This window comes from Tachypleus tridentatus, chromosome 2 (genome assembly GCF_004210375.1).
Source record: "Tachypleus tridentatus isolate NWPU-2018 chromosome 2, ASM421037v1, whole genome shotgun sequence".
NCBI classification, from domain to species: domain Eukaryota; kingdom Metazoa; phylum Arthropoda; class Merostomata; order Xiphosura; family Limulidae; genus Tachypleus; species Tachypleus tridentatus.
Genome location: NC_134826.1, coordinates 130,718,203 through 130,737,705, shown reverse-complemented (window position 1 = coordinate 130,737,705; position 19,503 = coordinate 130,718,203). Strand labels below are relative to the sequence as shown.

The following is a 19,503-nucleotide window of genomic DNA, read 5'->3' as shown; positions in this document are numbered from 1 at the left end:
CATTACCTAGTTGAAAACTAATTAGTACTGACTTGAGTTAGAAATTATTTTCATAATAAATTACACTTCCTTCGGCCTGGCATGGCCAAGCGCGTAAAGCGTGCGAATCGTAATCCGAGGGTCGCGGGTTCGCGCCCACGTCGCGCTAAACATGCTCGTCCTCCCAGCCGTGTGGGTGTATAATGTGATGGTTAATCCCACTATTCGTTGGTAAAAGAGTAGCCCAAGAGTTGGCGGTGGGTGGTGATGACTAGCTGCCTTCCCTCTAGTCTTACACTGCTAAATTAGGGACGGCTAGCACAGATAGCCCTTGAGTAGCTTTGTGCGAAATTCCAAAACAACAACTTACACTTCCTTCTCACGAGATTGGATCACGCGCATAAATTTCCTCCAAAGGGCAATGAAGAATTTATTAACTTTCACGTTAACAAGACATCAAAATTCATAGAAAATGTTCAGTTAATAAACTATCATTGTATAATATTAAGTAAACTATATTTAGCATTGAAAACTAATTCATGTGCCAAATTCTTCAGATTCAGTTAAATAATTTTGTTCATCTATAATTATAATTCTACACCAAACCACACACACACATATCTGTAGTTAGTTTTTAAGTAAGTTTACCCGTTTTAGTTTGACAAATACAGACTTTATTCTTTCTAAAAACCTTAGTCTGTATATTTAGCAGTTGAGAATTTACATACATTAATAGCCTAAGAATTTCTAACCAATCAATATTTATTTTATGTATTTTCGCTTTGCAACCCCGTTGAGAAATACGTGATAGTACACAGAGTACACAAGGTTTTCTTCAAATAAATCGGATTTGTCGAATGTGATCTTTCTCCAATTCTCCTTGGAGCTAGCCCCTTTTCAACACAGTGTGAACAAACAAACTCTCAGTGTGATTTTATTTGGAAAAGGAAGTAAAAACAAGACAACGGGAATACACTTGAAACGTCGATTATGTTGATATACTTATAACAGTGAATTACGTTGCATCAGAGCTGGATTTCGTAAAACGGTAATCCATTACTTTTTATTGGTTGCATTTCTGACATAGCAATAATTAGAATTATTATAAACTAAAAAGCTAAGGCTTGTAAGAGAAATGTAACAGGTACACGAAAAAAATGAATGTTAAAAAATAAAAGAATGTCAAACTGGAACTTTTGTATCGGATACATAAATGTATATATGCTTATTCGCACGCTTGCGTGCATGTGACATATAAACAATATGTTTATGCCAGCGAATAGAAGTTCAGAACTCCATTTCAAAATTGATTTTCCCTTAAGGTCAAAAAACACTTTTAAATGTGTTTGTAAAACTGGGTTTTGAAATGGCACTGCTTCTTATAAGATATTCCGATGATGAATAATTAACAATTTTTTTTTAACTTGGCCTACTCTTCCAAGAAATATTATTGTGCCATAAAACGCCAAACCCACCAACCAAAAAATATTTCTTCTTAAAAGTACGACTGCAAAGAAAAAGGTGTGTGTGTGTATTTCGTATAGTAAAGCCACAAAGAGCTATCTGTTTAGCCCACCGAGGGAAATCGAACCCCTGATTTTAGCGTTGTAAATCCGGAGACATACCGCTGTACTAGCGGGGGGCGCAAAGAAAAAGGAACAGTTACAAAAAAATCATATAAGAAATAGTAACAAGAAAAAATTCTGTACTTAAAACCATTAAGCCTAAAATAGGTATGACAGAATTGTTTACATTAATTTATCACACATTACACAACGATACAGTTTGGACAATGAATTTGATTTGCTTAGTATTACTGTTATTCGATGGACAACATCGATTGCATGATCAAATAATTTTTGATACCATTCTACGATTAAAATGGAGTTTTTCTTTTACAAGCTAAGAAAAATCAAATAATAACATATGCTAAGACTCGACTCACATTTGATCCTGACCTAACTGATAAACATCTAGAAAATATAGGGTTTTTGATGTGGTGAAATCTCGGATGAATTAAATAACAGAAAATAAAACGCGATCCTAATCTAGTTTAATATAATCAGGAAACGTAAAGCTTTTGATGTAACTATAGTGTAAGCTAGGAGTAATCAAACACTGATGAAAAGTAAGAGGTGAACAAAACGTAATTCTGACCTAGTTTAATGTAATCAAGAAACGTAAAGCTTTTGATGTAACTATAGTGTAAGCTAGGAGTAATCAAACACTGATAAAAACTAAGAGGTGAACAAAACGTAATTCTGACCTAGTTTAATGTAATCAGGAAACGTAAAGCTTTTGATGACATAAAGACAAATGTACTCAACAAAACATCTCGACTTTTATTAACTTGGAAGTATTCAAACGTTTTTTTTCCTCTGTAAGAAAAAAACTGAAGGATGGCTACAAAACTGAACAATTTGACTATTGAAACTGAAAATAAATCCAACTAATCTCAAGTATGAAAAGTTCATAACCGATATGATAAACCAAACCAGCCTATTGATTCTAGTGAGTAACTGTTTATTTGTTTGTTGTTGTTTTTTATAGCGAAGGCACAGTAGGCTATCTGCCGAGTCCACCTGCAATCCTACAAAATAGTTTCTGAATGCTGTGATTATACCTGAAGTTTTATCAAACAGTTTCTGAATTCTGTGGTTATACCTGAAGTCCTACTAAACAGTTGTTGATCCAGACCAGTTTCTGAATGCTGTGGTTACACCTGAAGTCTTACCAAACAGTTTCTGAATGCTGTGGTTACACCCGAAGTCTTACCAAACAGTTTCTGAATGCTGTGGTTACACCAGAAGTCCTACCAAACAGTTTCTGAATGCTGTGGTTATACCTGAAGTCCTACTAAACAGTTGTTGATCCATACCAGTTTCTGAATGCTGTGGTTACACCTGAAGTCTTACCAAACAGTTTCTGAATGCTGTGGTTACACCTGAAGTCCTACCAAACAGTTGCTGATCCAGACCAGTTTCTGAATGCTGTGGTTATACCTGAAGTCTTACCAAACAGTTGTTGATCCAAACAGTTTCTGAATGCTGTGGTTATACTTGAAGTCTTACCAAACAGTTGTTGATCCAAACAGTTTCTGAATGCTGTGGTTATACTTGAAGTCTTACCAAACAGTTGTTGATCCAGACCAGTTTCTGAATGCTGTGGTTATACCTGAAGTCTTACCAAACAGTTGTTGATCCAAACAGTTTCTGAATGCTGTGGTTATACTTGAAGTCTTACCAAACAGCTGTTGATCCAGACCAGTTTCTGAATGATATACTTACACTTGAAAATTTTATTTTAAAGTTTGTGACCCAGGTCAGTTTCTGAAAGCTATATTTACAACTGAAATTCTTACCTAAAAGCGTGTGACCCACATCAGCTTCTCAATGCTATGTTTGTTATACCTCACCGAAACAATTTGTAATTCACATCAATTTCTGGATGATTTATCTACAACTGAAACCTTCAACAGGAGGTGGGCGATCGATATCAGTTTCTTAATTCTATATTTACATCTCGAAACTTTACCAAAAACCCGTGATAGAGATCAGTTTGTTAATACTATATCTTCACCTCAAAACTTTACCAAAAACCCGTGATACAGATCAGTTTGTTAATACTATATTTTCACCTCAAAACTGTACCAAAAACCCGTGACACAGATCAGTTTGTTAATACTATATCTTCACCTCAAAACTTTACCAAAAACCCGTGATACAGATCAGTTTGTTAATACTATATCTTCACCTCAAAACTTTACCAAAAACCCGTGATACAGATCAGTTTGTTAATACTATATCTTCACCTCAAAACTTTACCAAAAACCCGTGATACAGATCAGTTTGTTAATACTATATCTTCACCTCAAAACTTTACCAAAAACCCGTGATACAGATCAGTTTGTTAATACTATATCTTCACCTCAAAACTTTACCAAAAACCCGTGATACAGATCAGTTTGTTAATACTATATCTTCACCTCAAAACTTTACCAAAAACCCGTGATACAGATCAGTTTGTTAGTACCATATCTTCACCTCAAAACTTTACCAAAAACCCGTGATACAGATCACTTTCTGAACGCTATATTTCAATTCTCTAATTTACATATTTGTGAAAAATAAAACGACCTTAACACGTTGTCTTGATTTAATGTTGCACATAATAACACTTCAGAAGAACGACACGGAATAACATTTCAGTAGAACCAGTGGGTTTTATAAATATATATTCAAATAATCACCGTTCTGCCAATATTTTGCAAAAGGAAACTATCGAGAAATTTAACCTCAAACTGGTCCTCCAAGTTATGAAGGATGTTGAAAATGAACTAAATCAAGCAGAACGTTTCCACGAAATATATTTTCTTTGATTTGTTTAAAAAACAAACTATCCACGATTTAAGGCTTTCCACTCGTGAATCCATTATACTCTTGGGTTTTTTGCCAATGATTTTTTTCTTGTTGTTGTTGCTGAATATTTCTCCAGGACGATTAGGATCTTCTTGAAAATGTGAGAGAAAATGATTTTAAAACTTTGCCCAATACTGTGTGAAATCATTAAACAATGCATATTAACCGTAACGTTAAATAAAACGGAAGATATAGTTATTCTGTATTGTAAGGGGCAATTTTTGATGTGCAATTATTACAGTTACTGGACCCAATTATAACTCCTATTATATATTCTAATTCATTTCTCATTATTACTATTATATACTCTTTCATAGTCTTCATTCTGGCTATTATTATATACCCGTATACGTCCTTACATAGTCCTGGCTATGACTATACCCTTAAATATTCCTAATTATGGCTGCTATTAAGTAATATTACGCAGCCCTCATTTTTAACAACAAACACGAACAAGTGCCATATAGCAGTTTAGAAATTTCGTAATCTGAAGGTTGTGGGTTCGAATCCCCGTCACATTAAACAAGCACTTTCAGCCGTGGGGGCGTTATAATGTCACAGTCAATTCCACTATTCGTTGATAAATGAAACGCCCAAGAGATGGCGATGGATGATGACAAGCTGCCTTCCCTAGTCTTACATTGCTGATGCAGGAACGGCTAACAGCTAGCCCTCATACACCTTTCAGCGAATTTCAAAAAACAAACAAACAAATCATTGTAGTTTTCGCGTGTAATATGCTTATTTTTCGTATGACAAACTCAAAACTTGCCTTATTCAGTTTTAGTTATTTATGTTCATTTTATATATTTTTTACTTATGTCAATATTTCATATACTTGAACTTAACAAACGTGGAAAAATGTAACAGTATTTTAGACATTTACAAAAACAGCTCTATATCTATTTTGGTACCAATCGGACAGTGAAATACTGTATTGACAAGGCCACCAGGGGCCAGTTGTGATCTAGTTGTTAACGCGCATGGATCAGGAGGTCCACGGTTCATATCCTGTTGCCCCACTCCACATTTTGGGGCCAAGGGTGCGTTATAAGAGTTGACGTTCAAATTAATCTATTAGAGTTGGCACGGGCTCTCTTCACAAGCTGTCATTCCTTTATCACTTTAAAATTAAGGGTGGCTAATACTGTTACCCCTTTTGTAGCTTTTCGCGGCCATCCGTAACCAAGTTTACTGTGAGCGTCACGCAAATATCCTTGTTCAGTGGTTACCAAGCAACTATAAAACCAGACTACGCCCATCATGGATTCTGGGAAAACAAATAAAGGTTATGCTGTAAGATTCATATTATGATATAAAAGGGGGTGACTATACAAATGGTGATGAAACAAGGGTCGTTAAAAAACAAATAAAAAAACTTAGCCAATCTGTTGTTAAAAATGATTAATATTTATTTAAAACATTACCACCATGAACATTATACTAGTTTTAAGTGAAAGTTGAATGCCTGTAATGTAAAAACAAACGAGCCACGTTTACTTATTAAGCGAACGTAAACAGTATAATATGCCTTATGGGTTGTATTACACTCTAATGGAATCAGACCAGATTAAATATACTGTGTTGGCGTGCTTTAAAAACAATGATATGCAGACAAGATCACATATTTGCATGGTCAAACTGATCAAATTAATTTCACGATTCACTATAAAGTATAAGAGAGAATGTTCGTACACTACACGTATCTTAAGTTACGAGGCAATATGCCGTTTACCAAAATTACCACTGTTGTAAAGGTCAGTATTGCAACAACCAAGGCTAATAACATTAATTGCACAAAGTACGGGTTGTGAAGTCATTCTTATAGTACCAACAAGCAGACTTTATTTTAAAACTGTTAAAAAGAAATTCACAGTCATAATACTAAGATTTACAGTTTAGAAATATATACGTCTGTGCAATTTATGTAAAAGAGCATCTTGGTACACCAAAGATAAACCTATTCAAAGGTGTATCATGGTAAATTAAAGTTAAACCTTTTTAAAGATGTATCTTTGCAAGCAAAAGCTCAACCACTTTAAAGATGTGTTTCAGTAAATTAAAAGTCGAACCTTTCTAAAGGTATACCTTGGTATATCGAAGCTCACTCTTTAAGATGTACTTTGCATTAGAGTTCATCCTTTCATAAATACTTTCTTATTGAATATGAGCTTCACTCAGTTCCATATTACTTCGTTGAAGCACATGATATTCGAAAAAGTATCTAGCTAAAGTGTGACTTACATCTCTATAACAACATCCCTTGCTTGTATCTGTAAACCTGGAAGTGTAACTTTGATTATTCAATATTAGGGTCAGAAGATGGTTGCTAGATGCTCTATCAAAACAAACCTTTTGTAAAGTCTGAGAGAAGAGAGAGTCCTCGTTTAATAAATAATTGAGAAGGACGTACTCTCACTACCCCCTGTAAACGGAAAAAAATAGTAACTGTTCTTTAATTATACACATGGTACAGTATGGAAACTTTCTATTTAGGGATCGTATAGCGATTACTTACCTTCTTCACAAACGTATCCTGCTATAGTGATACCTAGGCCTTGTTGATCTTTGGTGAGGTCCACCTCGAAAGTTTCCATTTCAGGCAGCTCTGCTGCCTCTTCGTTCTGAATTGTGATGTTGGCAGCTCCTTCTATTTCTTTCGTTTGTATCTCTAAGGGTTCCTGCTAGAGGATATCAGATAAATAATAATTACCACGTTTATTTTTGCTTAAGCAAACAACATATATTTTATACAGTAACCAAACTCTTAATTGAAAGCCATCCACGACTACTGTTACAATAATTAAAGCTAAATATGTCTTATTGTAGACTCACAAATATCAACAAGCAATTCCGCCATACAAAACCCAAACGTGTAATAAAAACTATAGCATTTTTACAAAAGTACCAAACACAGAAAGTCACAGGTTCATAAATTCAAAATATTTTGCAAGTGAAACTTCTGGTTTTGCCCAAATGGATAGAGAGTATGTTCATTCTTCTATAGAAACAACACGAAGAAATCAAGTATTAAACATTAAAAATAAATAAAAGTTAATACAATGTTTTTATACTGATGTATTATTAGAGCACGTCCATTAAGATTGAATAATAAAACGAACTGTCACAGAAATGTCTAAATCTTTTATGGTTTCAGCAGTCAACAGTAGCCGGTAGATGCACGTGATAATAGACTCGATCTATTACGGTTTCAGCGATCAACAGAAGCCGGTTGGTGTACGAGATAAGAGATTACATCTTTTAGGGTTTCAACAGTCAGCATTAGCCGGTAGATAGACGTGACAGTAGACTCAGTCTTCTATGGTTTTAGCAGTCAATAGTAACCGGTTGATATACGAGATAATAGAGTCAATCTTCTTGGGTTTCTACAATCAGTAGTAACCGGTTGATATACGAGATAATAGAGTCAAACTTCTTGGGTTTCAGCAGTCAAAAGTAACCGGTTGATATACGAGATAATAGAGTCAATCTTCTTGGGTTTCAGCAGTCAGTAGTAAAAGGTAGATACACTAGATAATAGATGTAATATTCCAAAGAGATGTAGAAATGTAGCAGGTGATCTAGAGCAGATTAAAATAAAGGATAAATGATGGCGAATTGTGCCAACTGAACTGGTAGACAATTTCTTGTAAGCCCTTTAAATAGTTTTCGAAACGCAGGAGAAACAGTGTGGCAGGTAATCAGTAAATATAACAAGCTATGACTTCTACACAGCTATTCTAGAACCGTTGTACATATGCAAGGAAACGAACATGCGTATGCCAGTTTAAACGTTTTGAAAAAAAAAAAAGACGTTTAAAGTAACATCAGTGGTATTTGCCGTAATTAGTCTATTCTCTCCGCAATGCAAATTCGACTTGAAGAATGAATTCGTAAGTTCGTTACTTGTCCGCGAGTGTACTTCACGCAACAAGCTAGTTGGTGTCACAAGTGAAGGCAACAAACACCACACGCTGTATGAGGCCACGTGCAAGATAAACGTTGTCCCATTATACGGTAGGTTAGTGGAGAATTCTGCTCATACGTAAGTATCCATAAACACTATAGACAACGGACCTTCCAAAATAATAAACAGTATTGATCAACTACTAGTGCCTCCACTCCAGGTAAAGCAATGAGCGACCTCACGCAAGACCAACTGGCGAAGGATGACTAGAATTCCGACAACAGCTGCTTTACTAATACATCGTTCCCTGTTGTACCGCAGCGCCCCACCAGGGGCTTGGTGTTGTACATATTTACATCTGTTTTCGAGCCTTTCTCACGCACGAGTCGACGTCACACTTCTCCACTAATAGCGCGAATAATAATTTTGTTAACTTGAATAAACACAGTGATCGTGGAAATTCGTATTTAAACCGTTAAATATGCCTACATGTCACAGTGATAACTATAGGAAATGCTGTAATTTAAAGTAAAATATTTACATGTAATAATAAGTGTGATGAACACTGTGGTTAAAAGCATAACTAAACAAAATATTTACATGTAATAATAAGTGTGATGAACACTGTAGCTAAAAGCATAACTAAACAAAATATTTACATGTGATAATAAGTGTGATGAACACTGTTGTTAAAAGCATAACTAAACAAAATATTTACATGTAATAATAAGTGTGATGAACACTGTGGTTAAAAGCATAACTAAACAAAATATTTACATGTAATAATAAGTGTGATGAACACTGTAGCTAAAAGCATAACTAAACAAAATATTTACATGTGATAATAAGTGTGATGAACACTGTGGTTAAAAGCATAACTAAACAAAATATTTACATGTAATAATAAGTGTGATGAACACTGTAGCTAAAAGCATAACTAAACAAAATATTTACATGTGATAATATGTGTGATGAACACTGTGGCTAAAAGCATAACTAAACAAAATATTTACATGTGATAATAAGTGTGATGAACACTGTTGTTAAAAGCATAACTAAACAAAATATTTACATATGATAATATGTGTGATGAACACTGTAGCTAAAAGCATAACTAAACAAAATATTTACATATGATAATAAGTGTGATGAACACTGTTGTTAAAAGCATAACTAAACAAAATATTTACATGTAATAATAAGTGTGATGAACACTGTGGTTAAAAGCATAACTAAACAAAATATTTACATGTAATAATAAGTGTGATGAACACTGTAGCTAAAAGCATAACTAAACAAAATATTTACATATGATAATATGTGTGATGAACACTGTAGCTAAAAGCATAACTAAACAAAATATTTACATGTGATAATAAGTGTGATGAACACTGTGGTTAAAAGCATAACTAAACAAAATATTTACATGTAATAATAAGTGTGATGAACACTGTAGCTAAAAGCATAACTAAACAAAATATTTACATGTGATAATAAGTGTGATGAACACTGTAGCTAAAAGCATAACTAAACAAAATATTTACATGTGATAATAAGTGTGATGAACACTGTGGTTAAAAGCATAACTAAACAAAATATTTACATGTAATAATAAGTGTGATGAACACTGTAGCTAAAAGCATAACTAAACAAAATATTTACATGTGATAATATGTGTGATGAACACTGTGGCTAAAAGCATAACTAAACAAAATATTTACATGTGATAATAAGTGTGATGAACACTGTTGTTAAAAGCATAACTAAACAAAATATTTACATATGATAATATGTGTGATGAACACTGTAGCTAAAAGCATAACTAAACAAAATATTTACATGTGATAATAAGTGTGATGAACACTGTTGTTAAAAGCATAACTAAACAAAATATTTACATATGATAATAAGTGTGATGAACACTGTTGTTAAAAGCATAACTAAACAAAATATTTACATATGATAATATGTGTGATGAACACTGTAGCTAAAAGCATAACTAAACAAAATATTTACATGTGATAATAAGTGTGATGAACACTGTGGTTAAAAGCATAACTAAACAAAATATTTACATGTAATAATAAGTGTGATGAACACTGTTGTTAAAAGCATAACTAAACAAAATATTTACATGTGATAATAAGTGTGATGAACACTGTGGTTAAAAGCATAACTAAACAAAATATTTACATGTAATAATAAGTGTGATGAACACTGTGGTTAAAAGCATAACTAAACAAAATATTTACATGTGATAATAAGTGTGATGAACACTGTTGTTAAAAGCATAACTAAACAAAATATTTACATGTAATAATAAGTGTGATGAACACTGTTGTTAAAAGCATAACTAAACAAAATATTTACATGTGATAATAAGTGTGATGAACACTGTTGTTAAAAGCATAACTAAACAAAATATTTACATATGATAATAAGTGTGATGAACGCTGTGGTTAAAAGCATAACTAAACAAAATATTTACATAAGATAATAATTGTAATGAACGCTGTAACCAAAATATAATTGACAAAATATTTATATGTGATAATAATTGTTAAGAACACTTAACATAATTCACCAAAATACGTGTAGCAATAACTGTAATAAACGTTCCATTTACATATTTTTTATAAAGGTTGTTCGTTAGTTAGTAAATAAGCACAAATCTACACAATGGGCTATCTGCGCTCTGCCTACCACAGGTATCGAAACCCGATTTCTAGCGTTGTAAGTCAGTAGACATCTTGTTGTGCCGCCCCCCGCTAGTACAGTGGTAAGTCTACGAATTTACAATGCTAAAACCAGGGGTTCGATTCCTCTCGGTGGGCTCAGCAGATAGCCCGACGTGGCTTTGCTATAAGAAAAACAAACACACATCTTGTTGTGCCGCCCCCCGCTAGTACAGTGGTAAGTCTACGAATTTACAATGCTAAAACCAAAGGTTCGATTCCCCTCGGTGGGCTCAGCAGATAGCCCGACGTGGCTTTGCTATAAGAAAAACAAACACACATCTTGTTGTGCCGCCCCCCGCTAGTACAGTGGTAAGTCTACGAATTTACAATGCTAAAACCAAAGGTTCGATTCCCCTCGGTGGGCTCAGCAGATAGCCCGACGTGGCTTTGCTATAAGAAAAACAAACACACATCTTGTTGTGCCACTCGAGGAAATCTTCAGACGGATTTAGACAGATTTATATCCTCGTCCTGTTATTTTATATGCTTCGGTTCACTTGCTACACTTCTAAACCTCTGACACGGTAAGTCCACAGACTTACAACGCTAAGATCAGGGGTTCGATTACCCAAGGTGGACACAACAGATAACCCTATGTGTCTTTGCTATAAGAAAAAAAAATACACACACACACAAATACACTTAAACGAAATACCTGCATGTGATGCTATTAATTATAAAGGATAGTGTATATAAAGCAAAAATTAGATAACATATTTTACTACAATATTAATAATTGTAATGAACTTTGCAATTGGATAAAATATTCGATTATGATAATACTAAAAACAAACACTTTAGTTACAGTATAATGACATAAAACACAGATAAATAATATTTATGCAAAAACGGCTCGTTTGGGTTGAGAAAATATTTTACGAAGAAGAGCGAAGAACGTTTCGACATTCTTCGGTCATCGTCAGGTTCACAAAGAAAGAAAGAGGTAACTGACCGGAAGCTGACCACATGTTTGGAAGGGGTTGTGTAACTGAGTGTCTTCTACGTAAAATATTTTCTCAACCCAAACGAGCCGTTTTTGCATATATATTTCTCTACAAGTGGGTTTTCTCGACATCACTGATAAAAAAGTTTATTTTATAAAAATTCGTACTATAAGCCCCCAAGGGGCTCAGCGGTATGTCTGCGGACTTCCAATGCTAAAAACCGGGTTTCGATACCCGCGGTGGGCAGAGCACCGATAGCCCATTGAGTAGGTTTGTGCTTAATTCAAAACAACAACGTCGTAATATAAATAACAGATAATTACTTTTTGCCTCTCACAAGTTATATCGTTACCTGTTAACCCTAAAGATTTAATATCTAATAATAATAAATATTACTAAAGCCTTTTCGTTTATTTCGATGATTTTTACAAAGCGACGCGCGCAGAACGTCCCTGATTTTAAATGATTACTCCAGAGACAACCAGTCAACAATATTTACTGCCAACTTTTGAAATTTCTTTAATTGAATTGTGGGAGTTAACCGTCAGTGTTATGGTTACCATCGTCTGTTTGTTGTCAGCATGCTGCCGAACAAAAGGTATGTATGATACGCCCATCCGCAGGTAACGATCCCCAAATTTTAGTGTTATAAGCAATCAAGCTGGTCACTAAGCCATCAGGGGTGGGTCTGTACTTATATTGAAAACATTTAGTAAAGAGGTATCATGATAAATGTAATTCGACTAAAGAAAGGTTTTGTTTTTGAATTTCGCGCAAAGCTACACGAGAGCTATCTACGCTAGCCGTTCCTAATTTGGCAGTGTAAGGCTAGAGGAAAGGCAGCTAGTCATCACCACCAACTGCAAACTCTTTCACCAAGCCCCCACCTGGTACAGCAATAAGTCTACGGAGTTATAACGCTAAAATCAGGGGTTCTGTTCCTCTCGGTGGGCTCAGGAAATAGCCCGATGTGGTTTTTCTATAAGAAAACACATTCTTTTACCAAAGAATAGTGGGATTAAACGCAACTTTATAACGTTCTATGGCTGAAAGGGCGAGCATGTTCGGTGTGACGGGGATTCGAACTTGCAACCCTTAGATTAATGAGTCGAGCGTCATTAAAAAAAGAAAAAGAGAGTAAAAACCTATGGAAAATGAGAATACCTATACATAATTTTTTTTTTCTTTCAGACACGAGCCTTATTCAGTTAACACTAAAACTGTTCATGTAGTGTATTGGTAAAACATCAGATGTCTGTAAAGAAGTTTCGTGGGCCGGCATGGCCTAGCGCGTTAAGGCGTGTGCTTCGTAATCTGAGGGTCGCGGGTTCGCGCCCGAGTCGCGCCAAACATGCTCGCCCTCCCAGCCGTGGGGGCGTTAAAATATGACGGTCAATCCCACTATTCGTTGGTAAAAGAGTAGCCCAAGAGTTGGCGGTGGGTGGTGATGACTAGCTGCCTTCCCTCTAGTCTTACACTGCTAAATTAGTGCGAAATTCTAAACAAACAAACAAGTTTCGACTATCTCTTTTTCTCTCTGCCTATCAACTCGTCAGTCTATCGATATACTTATCTGTCTCTCCCTATATAATGAAGAAGAAACGACGATGCATATGGGTCTTAGAACAGCTGAATGGAACAATGCGTTCACGTGCATGTGGTACAGCTGTTGCGCAATTTGCATTACAGATCGGTCATTGGTTCAGAAAGTGTTTCTTAGGTGAACTGGACAGAGACAGTTGGTAGTTACGATAAACCGAATTTATATTTACGAAAATTAAGCTGTAATATTTTCCGTGCTTTTCAACGAAGCTCTCACGAGATCATGTATTATTCACGAAATGGAATATTTCACGGCAAGATGTTGCTATAATTATGGTTCGTTTATCATAACGTTTCTTTTTGTTTTTTTGCTTTTGATTTTTCTTAATGGAATTTCATTTCAATGGGAGTACTTGTATTTCCTATCTATGACAAAGCTACAGAGACTATCCGTCTCTTTCCCAAATTTTGAAATTGGTTTGTTTTGTTTTGAATTTCGCGCAAAGCTAAACGAGGGCCGTCTTCACTAGCCGTCTCTAATTTAGCAGTGTAAGACTAGAGGTAATGTAGCTAGTCATCACCACCCACAGCCAAATCTTGGGTTACTCCTTTGCTAACGAATAGTGAGATTGACCGTCACATTATAACGCTCCCACGGCTGAAAGGGCGAGCATGTTTGGCGTGACGGTGATTCGAATCCGCGACCCTCGGATTACGAGCCGTGAACCTTAACCACCTGGCCATGCCAGGTCAAATTTTGAAATACTGACCAGGGAGAAAACAGCCAATTAGTATCACCTTATTTCCAACCATCCACGTTTAGGGATCGACTGCCACTCTTAAAATATTCTCACATATTAAAGACCGATTAATATTTTGTAGTATTGCACGGATTCAAACCCGGCTCGTCAGCTTTACAATCCAAAGTTATACCACAGCACCAACCCGCGCCCAGGTCGTAAACTGCGTCATTTGTTTTTTAAACAACATGGCCATCTCATTTGTTTGTTACAAAATCAGACCCCTCCCCAAGTGTAAGAGCAACATGTCTGTGGACTTATGGTGCTAAAAACTGTTTCGATACCCATGGTGGGCAGAGTGCAGATAGCCCTTTATGTAACTTTGTGCACAGTAACAAAACAATTACAAATCAGGCAAAACGCTGACGCAATCTTAAAGTCATTTGTTCAATTGTAACAGTAAAGTATTTTGACTTACTTTCTTTCAGGCCCGGCATGGCCAAGCGTGTTAAGGCGTTCGACTCGTAATCCGAGGGTCGCACCAAACATGTTCGCCCTTTCAGCTGTGGAGGCGTTATAATGTGACGGTCAATCCCAATATTTTGGTAAAAGAGTAGCCCAAGAGTTGGCGGTGGGTGGTGATGACTAGCTGCCTTCCCTCTAGTCTTACACTGCTAAATTAGGGACGGGTAGCGCAGATAGCCCTCGAGTAGCTTTGCGCGAAATTCAAAAACAAACAATACTTTCTTTTGTCAGTCTCGTATTCTTGTTTGCTTATTTTTGAATTTCGCGCACAGCTACAGGATGGGTATTGGTTCTTGCCCTCTATAATTTAGCAAAAACTAAACTAATTTAGTAAAACTAGAAAGGCTACTCTTATACCAACGAAATAGTAGAATTGATCGTCAAATTATAACGCCCTTACAACTGAAAAGCAAGCATGTTTGGTATCACGGAAAATCGAACCCGCGAACCTCAGATTATGAGTCGAATGCCTTATCCACCTAGTCGAGCCCTTCAATCTCATAAATCTATACAAAATTCTCTAATATATAACACGTTACTTTCAGTGGTACTGCACTGTCCTTCTTCGAAACATTCCTAAATGTCGCTACAACAAAATGGCGGAGGGGGAGAGAGAAAAGGCAAAAATCACCTGCATAGAAAATGACCACTTAAGGGTTTGCATAATTTTTGTTTGGAATTAAGTAGAAAGTTAAACAATGGGCTATCTGCGCTATGCCCATCGTGGGCAACGGGGAGGAGGTGCATAATTAACTGATCAAAGGGTTAATTTCTGAAACAGATTACAACTCACAAAATATACCAGAAACGTTCTTAACAAAGCAGTGAAGTTTGGATGAACCCACATCCAGGTTGAAGATAGACAGGCCCAACATGGCGAGGTGATTGGGGTACTAAAGGTCGCTGGTCCAAATCCCCAACGCAATAAACATGCTCGCCCTTTCTGCCGCGGGAGCGTTATAATGTGATGGTTAATCCCACTATTCACTGGTAAAAAAGTAACCCAAGAAATAGCAGTGGGTGGTGTTGACTGGCTACCTTTCCTCTAGTCGTTCACTGCTAAATTAGGGACAGCTAGCGTAGATAGCCTTCGTGAAGCTTTGCGAGGAAACTAGATTGTTTGTTTGTTTTGGAATTTCGCACAAAGTTACTCGAGGGCTATCTGTGCTAGCCGTCCCTAATTTAGCAGTGTAAGACTAGAGGGAAGGCTGCTAGTCATCACCACCCACCGCCAACTCTTGGGCTACTCTTTTACCAACGAATAGTGGGATTGACTGTCACATTATACACCCCCACGGCTGGGAGGGCGAGCATGTTTTAGCGCGACGCGGGCGCGAACCCGCGACCCTCAGATAACAAGTCGCACGCCTTACGCGCTTGGCCATGCCAGGCCGAGGAAACTAGAAACAAACTAGATTTATCTAACAATCAAACACACAGTAACGGATTTTCAAAAAACAGTTAATAGTATTACTGTTTCCTTGAATATGCACGTGTAAACAGAAAGCACATATCAAACTTGCTGAGATTCTATTATGCTTGACCTCATTCTTACAGTGTCTCTCTCTCTCTCCACACTTTTATTTGGCATCCATTTTAAACTATGAATTAAGATAAGTTAGTCAAAAACGTCTCCACGAACTCTTACATTTTAAAACTGGCCATATGTATGAGCAAGTGTTATCGTATCCCTTTGATTAATTTTTACAAAAAAAAATGATGTAAGTATTAATTACAGATCATTGGTTGATGCGCCAGTCTTTAGTGCAATTGTTTTAGAGTGGGCCCAAAAGCAATAGTCGTTATTATTGTAATTCAGGGTTATTTCAAAGATATGACAATGAGACCCTGTAGAGACCATGATTCTGACGTCTTTGTGTTCTATTTATCTCGTAATCTTTAAAACAAACCATTTTCAATCAAATGGACCACATTATTCGATATCAAAGTGCAATGAAGTGTTAGAAGGTAAAGCAGTTTTTGTACATTAGTGACCTTAACCACTCAAGTAACATTATTAAATACTGTGGCATCTAAGCATCATCTACGTGAACTCTAAATGTCAAGATTATTTTAAAAAATATGGTGACGTAAGTGCTTCTTAAAAATGTTATTACATTTTTTTACTTTTTAGATGTCTCACATGTCCTGATCTAAATACTTTTCACCCTATTACTTATAGAAATTCATTTTGTAAAATGAAAAATATAATTTATCTATCAACATGCACTAAAATTCTTTACTTGGGTGAACAGTCACCTTCCCACAACTGTCTGCAGGCAGTGAAGGGTGATATAGATGTGAGACGTTGTAGGCTTGAGCACCGACATCTCGCTCTCGTAATTTCTATTTCTATTTTTATATTTATTGCTATTCTTTATTTCTTGTGTGAGACTAGCGAATGAAGATTAAGACTGATAGACGGTGTATCCCCACCACTATGTGGGTCCTATTTCGGCAGTCACCTCCAAAACATAAGGTACATTTTATAATCCCCCATTGAAGCTTGTATCCTGGGATCTTTTCAGTTGATACAGTTTTTTTTGTTTATGTTTCGGCTTGTTTTGAAGTTAAAATAACAGATTATATACTCTTTAAAAAACAAACGCAAAAGGCAAAATATGAGACAAATTGTTAAGAAGTTTATTCCGGGTAGTTCTGTATGACATGTGTGGAACTTTGCACATTCACTGCTGAACATCCAAAGTCTGCAAAGGCGAAATCCACGCTCAGTAGGTGAAGTTTAACGTCACTCAACATCAATAACGAGTATGCCCCCCGTGAGCATCAATAACTGCTTGGCATCTCCTGCCCATGGAAGCAATGAGATGACGAATCATATCCTGTGGAATGGCTGTCCACTCAGCCTGCAAAGCTGCTGCAAGCTGAGGTAGAGTCTGCGGTTGAGGTTGTCGCCGTCGCAGACGTCGGTCCAACTCGTCCCAAAGATGTTCGATGGGGTTTAAATCTGGTGATCTGAAGGGTCAGGGAAGAACGTTGATGTTGTGGTGTCTCAAGAAGACAGTGGTGAGTCGGGCTGTGTGAGGACGGGCGTTTTCATGTTGAAAAACGTCGTTGACGTTCACCATGATGGGTTGCACATGGGGCCTAAGAATCTCGTAGACGGTTGCGTACGGTCTGATCGGAAATCCTACGCAACCCTAGTATGGTTGAGGCAGTAGACGTTGCAGTGGTGGTTCTATCCCGAAGGTGACGTAACTGGATGTTGCGATCTTGTGCGGGCGTGGTCACACGAGGTCTGCCAGATCGTGGACGGTCACGAGTTGATCCATGTTGTTGGTGACGATTCCATAGCCTTGTGATGGTGCTTAGGTGGATATTCACAGCTCTGGCAACATCTAATCGAGATTCGCCTGCTTCCAAGCGACCAATGGCGTTGTTGCGTTGTGCTTCAGTTAGTCTTGGCGTAACTGTATTGCGTGTCGGTGGCTTAACACTGAGCTATGGAAACCGAGAACCCGTCACTTTTATAGGGATTTTGTACATGTTGCACTTGCAGAACATGCAGATCTCTCAAACAAATTTATTGGACACGCATGCGTTTTGGCGAAAAATCCGATGTTTTCCTCCGTTTTCAAAGTGCACAACTTTTATTGTCATTTGGGTCTGACAATCAGTGCCTTAACACGTGTAACATCACATATTCTGAGCTTGTAACGTTATTACATATATTTCTCTTTAAAATATCAAAAATATCCCTTTTGCGTTTCTTTTTTTAAAGAGTATATATTTAAAAGTGTACATACAAATTTGATTCAAATATTTTTCCAAAACTCTTTACAGACTTCCCTCTGGTTGAGAACCCGTGGTATCGATATATCAATTGAAAGCTTTGTTGTAATAATATTTCAAAATATTTGAAGCCATTGAGTTTCAAACATTTTACCTAACTTGCAGTTATAGGTATAGGCTAACGTTCGTACTGTAGATAGAAGAATCATAATCCTAAATTTGCTTTTAAGAAAGTCACTTTGAACAAAAACATCCCATATGATAATAAAAGTGATTTATATTTCGAACATATACCAACATATATCATAATTATTGAAAAAAAATACTTGGATGCAAGTTGACTAATTTAACTCTCTAGAAAGATCAACAAACCACGAACTGATGAGACATTAATGATTTAGTAAGAGCACAATATATCTACTTTAAATCCTTCCATACGCCATAAACATTCATTAGAGTGTGTAAGATGTGTTATTGTATTTAAGCGTTATCAGTTCAGTTCGAGATGGTTCGTAAATTAGTTTTCATGGCCGCTAGCAACATACTGCTCGTCAGTTGGTTAACACCAAATAACATTACTGACTCTGTATACTTTCTAAATGTTTTTGCACAAATACAGCTTACGTTATATTAAAGGTTTTGAAACCTTCTATTTGAAAGCAAAATGTATAAAATAATTCTCAGGTTGTAGGTTTAAGAATTTCATTCAACATTGTATAAAATACTATATGTACTTTAGTTCCGCGTTTTGTATTATGTAGTAAATTTGATAAAACTCCAGCTAGACAGTCCTTCATGGGTTATCGTTTCAGTTATGGTGAGATCCGAGGACCAAGTCCTTCCCGTGAAGAGACAACAGATATCACGTTATGTGGCTTTGTGTTAAAACAGACTGAACTAGCCTGAAGATATAATAAACATTAAGGCACTTAAAGGTATATATTTGTAATATATTAC

General features: G+C 36.3%; 1 protein-coding gene across 5 annotated transcripts in view; it reads right to left on the bottom strand.

Annotated features, from left to right (window-relative positions):
- The window catches only part of LOC143245105 (patj homolog), a 548,212-nt gene that overhangs the window by 174,217 nt on the left and 354,492 nt on the right, over positions 1–19,503 (bottom strand). For all 5 annotated transcript variants that reach the window (XM_076490994.1, XM_076490995.1, XM_076490996.1 and 2 more), the window contains one exon: positions 6,916–7,081. In XM_076490994.1, coding sequence (XP_076347109.1) covers positions 6,916–7,081 — 166 coding nt within the window. The remainder of the gene's footprint in view (positions 1–6,915; positions 7,082–19,503) is intronic.